Below are 9,832 nucleotides of genomic sequence, written 5' to 3'. Positions count from 1 at the left end.
ATTCTGTACCTAAATTCATAGGGTTTAGGAGTCTTATAGGTACTCACTAAATACTTATGGAAATAATTGGGTGGTTGAATGAATGGTTGACTACTTGAATGTGTGACTGAGTGAATGGATAGTTTTTCTCTCATAAAGTAGGAGGATAATATACTTTATAGTTTAATGAGACTTTAAACATGAAACCAGGTTTCTTATTAGGTTCTATATATCATCAACTAACTTCTTTTTTTTTTTTTTTTTTTTTCAAATGACTTAGATTTAATCGTCGGAAGCAAACTAAGTTAAATGGAAAGCTTACAAACAGAGAAGAATTACATGTCAGCGCCTTTTGCAAACGGAGCTGGGGCAGAAAAGGGGCTGGGCTGCCCCTCAACCCGAACCCTTCCAAGCAAAGACATCCACAGTGTCCCTGGCAGTCTGGCTCAGGGAAGAGGGAGCCTCTGCCGGCTCCGCGTCGAGGTCTGGGTGCCGGCCACTCACTCCTGGCCAGCATCCGGAGCCCCGCCTTGCCGGCTCTGGTCATCCCCCTTCTTTTTGTGGCCCGAGACGATGTCATCAATCCGCAGCAGGAGAACTGCCGTCTCCACTGCCGTCTTGTACGTCTGCAGCTTCACAGCCAACGGCTCCCAGATGCCCAGTTCCTTCACGTCCACCAAGGTGCCTGTCTCACCATTTACACCCCACGTCTCACAGTTCTCCTGGGTGTGCTTGGCCCGAAGGGAGGTAAGCAGACGAATGGGGCTGGCCCCACAGTTCTGGATAAGGGTGCGAGGGATGACTTCTAAGGCCTGGGCAACAGCCCTGTATGGCCACTGTTCCACACCGGTCATGGCCTTGGACTTTTCTGTCAAGGCATGGGCCACGGCCATTTCCGAGGCCCCACCCCCCGGAACCAGCTGGGGGTCCAGGAGGACGTTGCGGCAGACCTGCATGGCATCCTGGAGGTTGCCTTCCACTTCGGAGAGCAGCTCCTTGCTGGCCCCACGCAGGAGAATGGTACAGGCCTTGGGGTCCTTGCAGTCGGTGATGAATGTGAAGTACTCGTCTCCAATTTTCTTGATTTCCAACACGCCTGCTCCTGTCCCAACATCTTCTTCTCTCAGCTCTTCTGGCCGGCTGACTATCCGGGCCCCGCAAGCTCTGGCGATGCGGTTGTTGTCTGTCTTCCGGACTCTGCGGATGGCTGTGATGTTGGTCCGCATGAGGTAGTGCTGAGCTAAATCTGAGATGCCCTTCTCTGTGATGACCACATCGGGCTTCAGACGGATAATGTCCTCACAGAGGTGCTGGATGTACTCCTCCTCCATCTGCAGGATCCGTGTGAAGTCCTCCTCTCTCCTGATCTCGATGTCAGTCTGGCTTTCTCCCTTCTTGTACTCCAGTGAGGAGTCCAGCTGCACGATGCGTGGGTTCTTGATGTAGCGCCGCATTCTGGGATGGGTCACATCTCTGTTAATCATGACTCCCTGCAGGACACACGAGTCTTCAATGATGCCCCCCGGTATCTTCTCCACCCGGGCGTACTTCTTGATGTCGATCTCCTTGTGACCGTTCTCCTCAAACTGCACCGTCCGCACGGCGTCGAGGGCGATGCTGCAGGCCAGCGAGGCCCACCGGCTGATGGCTTTGGTGGTGATAGAGCTGTCGATGATGTTCAGCATCACGTCTCGGTTACTGGTGTTCACAGGGCTACTGATCTTCTTAAGGGTGCTGATCATGTCATCCAGGGCCTTGCGGTAGGCACTGATCACCACCGTCAGGTGCATCTGTTGCTCCAGGAAGTGCTCGGCCACAGACAGCATCTCCCCAGCGAGAATTATTACTGATGTGGTCCCGTCTCCAACCTCTTCATCCTGCGTCTGGCTAATTTCAATCATGGATTTGGCTGCTGGATGCTGGACTTGAATCTCTCGGAGAATGGCGTTGCCGTCATTGGGCATCACAATGCCTCCCATGGGGTCCAAAAGCATCTTCATCATGGACTTGGGTCCCAAGCACGTGCGGATGATGTCCGCGATGGTCTTAGCGGCATTGATGTTTCCAGACTGAACTTTTCTTCCAGATTCACGCTTTGTGTTCTGGCTGAGCACGAGCACCAGACGATGGCCCATCATGGCGGCGCGATGCAGAGCCCGGTACCCAGCGCTGGGGCGACCGGCAGAACCTTCTGGAGAGCTCATCAACTAACTTCTATCTCTGATTACATTCTTAACCTTTCTTCTTAAGACTTTGTGTAACCATTAACTACAGCTACATTTTGACACAGAAAAACATGACATATAGGAAAGTAGATGTTATTCTTCTACAAAAGCAGATGTTGCTTAGTTTAAAGAGATTTTGACAGCATTTAATCTTTTTTTTTAAAGTTCTTTTAGTTTATTAAGTTTGTCACACCCCTTGTGATTCTTTCTGTTGAAAAGTGTTCTGCACATTTAAGAGGTTGTTATATTTTAGAGATTTATTTTATTGTGTGTTTGATACTATTCAAAGAAAGAATATGACAAAACACAAAAACACACTGAACAAATTATGTTATCGTCACCCTGAAGTATTCTCTCATACTTTGAAATTGCCTTTCAGCTGACTGTTGTAAATAGTGACTTTCTCTCTGCCCAATCCTCAGGTGACTTATTCCAGAGCTGCCATATCCCCAGGTTTCCCAAGGACCCTCTGGAATTATACCTGTTGTCTCAGCATATTTATCTCTGGTTCTTCTACCTATGCTCAAAAGAATCCCAGTTTGGGTGAAAATTTTTATAATTACCTTAATTAAGAAAAATTCTCATATTTTTTGTTAAAAAATGCTCATGACTTTCCAGCAAATTCATTCTTTCTCTCAACCTTAAAATTCTATCACATGATGAACATTTCTGGTTTGAGTCACTATGTTAAACCGTTTTCAAAATAACAATTAGCCCTCAATGGAAAGGATTAACAAGTTATTTTAATTCCTTTTTAAAGTGGTTTTGGGGTGCCTGAGTGGCTCAGTGGGTTAAAGCCTCTGCCTTTGGCTCAGGTCATGATCCCAGGGTCCTGGATGGAGCCCAGCATTGGGCTCTCTGCTCAGCAGGGAGCCTGCTTCCCCTCCCCCCCTCCCCTCCCACCTGCCTCTCTGCCTACTTCTGATCTCTGTCTGTCAAATAAATAAAATCTTTAAAAATAAATAAATAAATAAATAAATAAAGTGGTTTTGTTTTCTATTTCCTGGACGGGGGAAAAAATATTTCTCTTTACCCACAGAAAGTCCTAAAATATGTTCTTACCATTTACCAAAGTTTTTCAGTAGAGCACCAATTTCCCCATGGAAACAAAGTCATTGGAGCTCCAATAAAAGGAGTTTAAGGCCAATGTGGCAGAGAAATTGAACACTCCCAAAATGTTTGCATTGCAAGGCCACATGAAAAGGCATCTTCTTTCCTACTCACCAACATGTTTCAGCATCCCCACAGTCTGCCAAGATTAACAGAAGTGCAAAAGCCATGTGTTCAACATTGAATTTGTTTATTAAAGAGGGAGGTAGAGAGAAATAAGTGCTGGGAAGGAATTGTTGAAAGTTAGGGTTTTTCTACTGCTGATAAAACAGAGAAAAAAAATATATACATATATATGTTTTCCCACACTGGGAAGAAAATAAGGATTAACTCAACAGATTGATGCTTTTACTTTTATCTGCAGCATAAACAGATATGTTTACTAGAATGGTAAATGACTAAAACTTCAACAGTGGAGGGGGGTGGGTAGAGTAACAATAGCATTGGTATTTGTTTTTTTCTAAAAAGAAAAATTATTTTGGCTCCCCAAATGTTAATAGATGGCCTCAATCACTGTGCCCATATTTTATGATTAAAACTGGAAAATGAACCTATTGACTAACCTTGTTGGTTCCCAGAAATACATCTATTTACTATGAAACAGATTAATCCCCTTACCTGGAATAGGAGACAGGTAGATTAACTATATGGATTTTACCATTAAAACTAACAGAATGAGTCTTTGTCCAAAAGAAGGGAGTTTCCTCAACATGGATGGTGCATGGAATTTTTCCAGACCTCAACTCCATGTTTGAATCTAGTAGGATTTGCACACAAGTATTGGCTAGTAATGACTACGATCGCATTAATTTTAGAGGCACTAGAGCAATGCTATCCCAAGCCCTCTTGACAGATCCTAAAACATTTTCATGAATGCCAGCACTGCTATGCACTGAAAGTAATGATCAAACAAACAAAACAAAAACAAAAGCAATAAAACAGCACTATTCCCCAAAGAAGAGAATGCCTTCTCTTTGTTTTCAAATTAGACAAAAATAATGTCCCAACCATCTGGCCTCCCAAGAATCTCATGTCCTGAAGGTTGGCTGGAAAGATAAATTGGTGATATATTGACCATGCTTTACTAACTCAAAATTAAGATATATGTTTTGTTAACTACACGTTCACAATCAGAATATGAAAACATAGGGCTATGCAAGAAAATTCTAGAGGTGTTATGATCTCAGACTAAGATCTTTTAGTTCAAACACATTACCTTTTTAAAGGAGAAAACTGCCATGAATCAAAAGCGGCTCATTGACTAGTCTGGAACCAAGAATCATGTTCCCCATTCTACCAAGGCCCTATCTAGTGATTTCATTCCTTTATGCTTTATTTAAAAAAAAAAAAAAAAATCAAGTACTAACATCATGAATACATCAAGTAATCAGGGTAATAAGGGAAAGAAAACAATGGAACAATATTCACAGCCAGAGAAAAATGCAAAGGTAGCTCCTGGCTGTAAAAACAAGAGAGAAAAACTAGAATAGGATGATTTTCTCCTCAGACACAGCAGGGACATTATCTAAGAGGAAGTCAAAAGTATGCAAATGTGATTGGGTGCTGAATGTAAAGAACTTCCAAAGAGATTCTGAGCAGAACCTGGTGGCTGGGGTCTTAATGAATCCTTGCGGGATTCCAGGGAGCCAAGGGAAAAGACATTTTCAGTTCTCAGGCATTTGCTAGGGTTGATGACCTAGAGAGAAGGTCAATAGATACAGAGGTGCTTGTCTTTTATGCCCACATTTCCAATTCTGCAGAAACGAAAATCACCTCAACTGGAAAGGCATTTTTTTTTCTTTCTCTTTACAGATTATTGCAGAAAATCCCTATTTTCTTCAGCCTCAGTAACATTCAGCCTGGGAATATGCTGCTAACCTTCTTGTCATTTTGCCCAAGAGGAAAAAAAAAAAAAAAAAAAAAAAACAATATATATATATATATATATATATATATGAATGGGTGTTTCCAGGTGCTCTCAGGCTGGGGTTCAGTTATTTAGAATTATAGAAATTCTGAGCTACAAGGAGGCTTAGTGGTGATTTTTGTCTCTCACAGAACATTTGACAAATCTGAGAGGAGTCACCATTGAATGGGAATTATAGTAACATCAATTGGGTAGAGCCCAGGAATGTTGTTAAACACCCTATAATGCACAGGACAGCCCCCTGCAACAAAGAATTTCCCCCAGTTCACAATAGTACCTAGATTGAGACACTCTTATGAATGATTTCGCTTAATACAGAGAGCATGGAGGCTCATTGGGGTTAAGTTGTGCTTCCTGATATTGAGCCCCATCTTAAGTTCTGGTCTCCTTGTTTTTTTTTTTTTTTTTTTTTTTGGTTGTTGTTTTGTTTTGTTTAAAGATTTTATTTATTTATTTGACAGACAGAGATCACAAGTAGACATAGAGGCAGGCCTTGGGGGTGTGGGGGAGTAGGCTCCCTGATGAGCAGAAAGCCTGATGTGGGGCTTGATCCCAGGATGCTGAGATCATGACCTGACCCAAAGGCAGAGGCTTTAACCCACTGAGCCACCAGGTACCCCAAGTATTGGTCTCTTTGATGTAGGAAAGTTGCAAGGGTTCAAAGCCGATAGCCATAAAAGAATTCTTGAGATGTCTTTGGTGCAATAAGATGTTTTTATTAAAACATGTGGACAGGACCTGTGGGCAGAAAGAGCTCCACTGGGGTCATGAAGACCAGCAACCTACAACTTTCAAGTTAGGAGAGGGTTAGAGAAAGCGTAGGTCTCTAAGGAATTTTGGAAGCAAGGTTTCCAGGACCTTGAGGAGGCTAGCTATTGTTAAGAAGAGGTGATTTATCATTGTCTAATAAAACCTTAGTCATAAAACTCTTTAGAGGTATATCCGTGGGTCATATGCTTGGAGGATGATTGCCAATATATACCTTGGGGGTGGGTTAGAGATAAAGGAAGTCTCCAGAGAATTTTTATATGTTAAAGTAGACGTAAGATCCTGGGGGTCGGACTAAGATTGCCTTCCACCCTGAGCAAGGTATTAACATCAATATAGCTGAGTTCCTAAAAAAAATGTCACTCTGCCTATTTTAAGGACTTATCAATGGACTGTAAGTAGTAAGGAAATTTAATAACGTTTCTTCTGCCTTTGTTTCCCACATTATCTTGCCTCCCTTTCCAGTGCTCTTTTATATTATACTTGGAACTACTATTTTGCTTTGTTATTTCTTGAGGCTGGTTCATATTTTCTCTTATAACACTCAATATTTTTCAAAAGGAATGAACTCTGTTGTGTTCTCTCAGTTGGTTAAGCATCTCTAAAACTGGTACATTTGCCTGCCTTTAAAAAAATAAAAAAAAAAAAAAATAACTAAGGAAGCAGTTATTCAACATACCCTTGATGGCTTCTCATGAGCATCTCATGGTGGTGAACACAGAAAGGGTCATGGGCTAAGGTACAGGCCTGGAGCAGTGATACATATACAATATATACAACAAACTGATCCCAATCAGTCAATTCTCTAGGTTTTTCCTAAAGAAACTCTCATAAAGCACAGTATTACTCTTTCTTTTTTTTATTATTTTTTAATTTTTAAATTTTTATTTTTTTAATTTTTTTTATTTTTATTTTTTTTATTTTTAATTTTTAATTTTTTATAAACATATATTTTTATCCCCAGGGGTACAAGTCTGTGAATCACCAGGTTTACGCACTTCACAGGACTCATAAAAGCACATACCCTCCCCAATGTCCATAATCCCATCCCCTTCTCCCAACCTCCCTCCCCCTAGCAACCTTCAGTTTGTTTTGTGAGATTAAGAGTCACTTATGGTTTGTCTCCCTCCCAATTCCATCTTGTTTCATTGATTCTTCTCCTACCCACTTAAGTCCCCATGTTGCAACACCACTTCCTCATATCAGGGAGATCATATGATAGTTGTCTTTCTCCGCTTATTTCGCTAAGCATGATACGCTCTAGTTCCATCCATGTTGTCACAAATGGCAAGATTTCATTTCTTTTGATGGCTGCATAGTATTCCATTGTGTATATATACCACATCTTCTTTATCCATTCATCTGTTGGTGGACATCTAGGTTCTTTCCATAGTTTGGCTATTGTGGACATTGCTGCTATAAACATTCGGGTGCACGTGCCCCTTTGGATCACTACGTTTGTATCTTTAGGGTAAATACCCAGTAGTGCAATTGCTGGGTCATAGGGCAGTTCTATTTTCAACATTTTGAGGAACCTCCATGCTGTTTTCCAGAGTGGCTGCACCAGCTTGCATTCCCACCAACAGTGTAGGAGAGTTCCCCTTTCTCCACATCCTCGCCAGCATCTGTCATTTCCTGACTTGTTGATTTTAGCCATTCTGACTGGTGTGAGGTGATGCCTCATTGTGGTTTTGATTTGTATTTCCCTGATGCCGAGTGAGTGATATGGAGCACTTTTTCATGTGTCTGCTGGCCATCTGGATGTCTTCTTTGCAGAAATGTCTGTTCATGTCCTCTGCCCATTTCTTGATTGGATTATTTGTTCTTTGGGTGTTGAGTTTGCTAAGTTCTTTATAGATTTTGGACACTAGTCCTTTATCTGATAGTATTACTCTTTCTTTTTGGCTTTCTGTGCAAGTAAGATAAATAGACCAACAGTCCCCATCATGTGAACCTGCAAACCCGTTCTTACTTGGCCAACATGGAGACCCCAAAACTATGTGAATTACTTGTTGGATTAGTTGCAGCTCTACAAAATTATACTGTGAGAAGTTTCAGAAAATTTTAGCCCCTGATCTGGATTTCCTGGGTTTTGGTGACCTTGTATTTTCTATTATCTTAAAATCATATGAAGGCAAAAGCCTCCTGAAGAGACAGGAAAAACATCAATTTCCTTCCTTTGGGCCTTTCTAGAGTCAGGCAACTTCCAGGTGAAGGAAAGCAAAATTTCACATCAAAATTTGTCTCCTTGGGGCCCCTGGGTGGCTCAGTGGGTTAAAGCCTCTGCCTTCAGCTCAGGTCATGATCCCAGGGTCCTGGGATCAAGCCCCACATTGGGCTCTCTGCTCAGCAAGGAGCCTGCTTCCTCCTCTCTCTCTGCCTGCCTCTCTGCCTACTTGTGATCGTGATCTCTGTCTGTCAAATAAATAAATAAAATCTTTAAAAAAAAATGTGTCTCTTTGGCATAGGACTATTCTAAGCTAATTATTTTTAAGAAATACCAGACACAGAAGAAGCTCAGAAAACTGAGAAGTGACTCTTGTCAGAAATATTTACACAGGTAAAGGGAATCTCCATTTGTTAAGGGTGTCTCCCTCATTCCAGGAAGAGGAGGAGGAACAAATCTCTAGAAATTTTTATCAATGAAGAAGGCAATGACTTAAACCTACATAACAACCAGACAGACCCTTAGATACTGTGCCTTTGGGTAACCTGCCAAAAGCCACAACTGGCTTTCCCCACCCCAACCCCAATAGCTTTCTTTTATCTTTAGCTGGAGATGGTATTTAGGGTGATGGCTTGAGCCATTTCTGGGTGTTACTCGGTTCTTCTGGGTTCTCTCCCATGTATACAGGAGGTACACATGTTATTAATTTTGTTTGTTTTTCTCCTGTTAATCTGTCTTTTATCACTAGGAGGATCTACTAAGATCCTAGAAGGGTCTTTTATCACGAGGAGGATCTACTAAGATCCTAGAAGGGTAGAAGGAAAATTATTTGTCGTGACCCCACACACGATTTAATTTGACAAATTAAGGAAAGAAGAGCAGAATGAATTTTCTCTTCTTTTCTGAGAGTGATTGCTGAATATCTCCAGTCTTTTTACTTAAAAGAATGTAAACCACCTGCACTTGAGCCTTATTTTGATCAGCCTTTCTACAAACATATTGATTCTTCACCTATAACACATACCCCTCATAAGTCTATTTATTTAATCTCTTTCCCAATAAGGGACCTTATTTATTTGTCCTTAATTATTTGTAAGCAGTTTTCTGCAGAAGTTACTAAATTTTTGGAAATCCAGCATTCCTATGGTTTTCAAATTTCCTAAGACCTTTTCTTTTTGAAAAGCTCTATTTAATTTAATTAATTCTGCCTCACTATATAATGAACTGAAGCTGTTCCCTATCACAATAATTCCAGGAAACGCATAAGCACTGTTACTGTGGATCTTGACCCAAAATCTTAGACTTGGCAAAACCAAAGAACTTTGTGGTATCTATCTATTTACACTCTATCTATTTACAGTCCAAACATAGTTAAAAATGTTTATCTTTATTGACCTATTATCTTTAAAGATGGATTAAATGCTTTCTCTTACATGAATTTTATTATGTTCTAAAACTCTACTAATGTTCAAATATATCGAAGAATTACTGTGTTAGAATTGGTCAGAGACCCTTACCAAAATAAGGATACATTGCTATGAAATGTATCAAGGGTTATTTTGACTAGAGACTATGTGACTTCATATACATACACATATGCATACACACACACACACACACACACACATAGATATATATACACATATACATATAAAC

General features: G+C 41.0%; 1 protein-coding gene across 1 annotated transcript; it reads right to left on the bottom strand.

Annotated features, from left to right (window-relative positions):
• Positions 1-305: 305 nt before the first annotated feature.
• LOC131998878 (T-complex protein 1 subunit gamma-like) lies at positions 306-2,173 on the bottom strand. The gene has a single exon (XM_059371320.1). It carries the CDS (start codon positions 2,115-2,117, stop codon positions 480-482), a length of 1,638 nt encoding a protein of 545 aa, XP_059227303.1. The 5' UTR covers positions 2,118-2,173; the 3' UTR covers positions 306-479.
• Positions 2,174-9,832: the final 7,659 nt, after the last annotated feature.

This window comes from Mustela nigripes, chromosome 13, assembly GCF_022355385.1.
Source record: "Mustela nigripes isolate SB6536 chromosome 13, MUSNIG.SB6536, whole genome shotgun sequence".
Taxonomy (NCBI): Eukaryota; Metazoa; Chordata; class Mammalia; order Carnivora; family Mustelidae; genus Mustela; species Mustela nigripes.
This window is presented reverse-complemented; position numbering and strand designations above follow the sequence as displayed.

Excerpts from the sequence above, each read along its gene's own strand:
- LOC131998878 (XM_059371320.1), bottom strand. The coding sequence starts at position 2,117 with ATGATGGGCCATCGTCTGGTGCTCGTGCTCAGCCAGAACACAAAGCGT.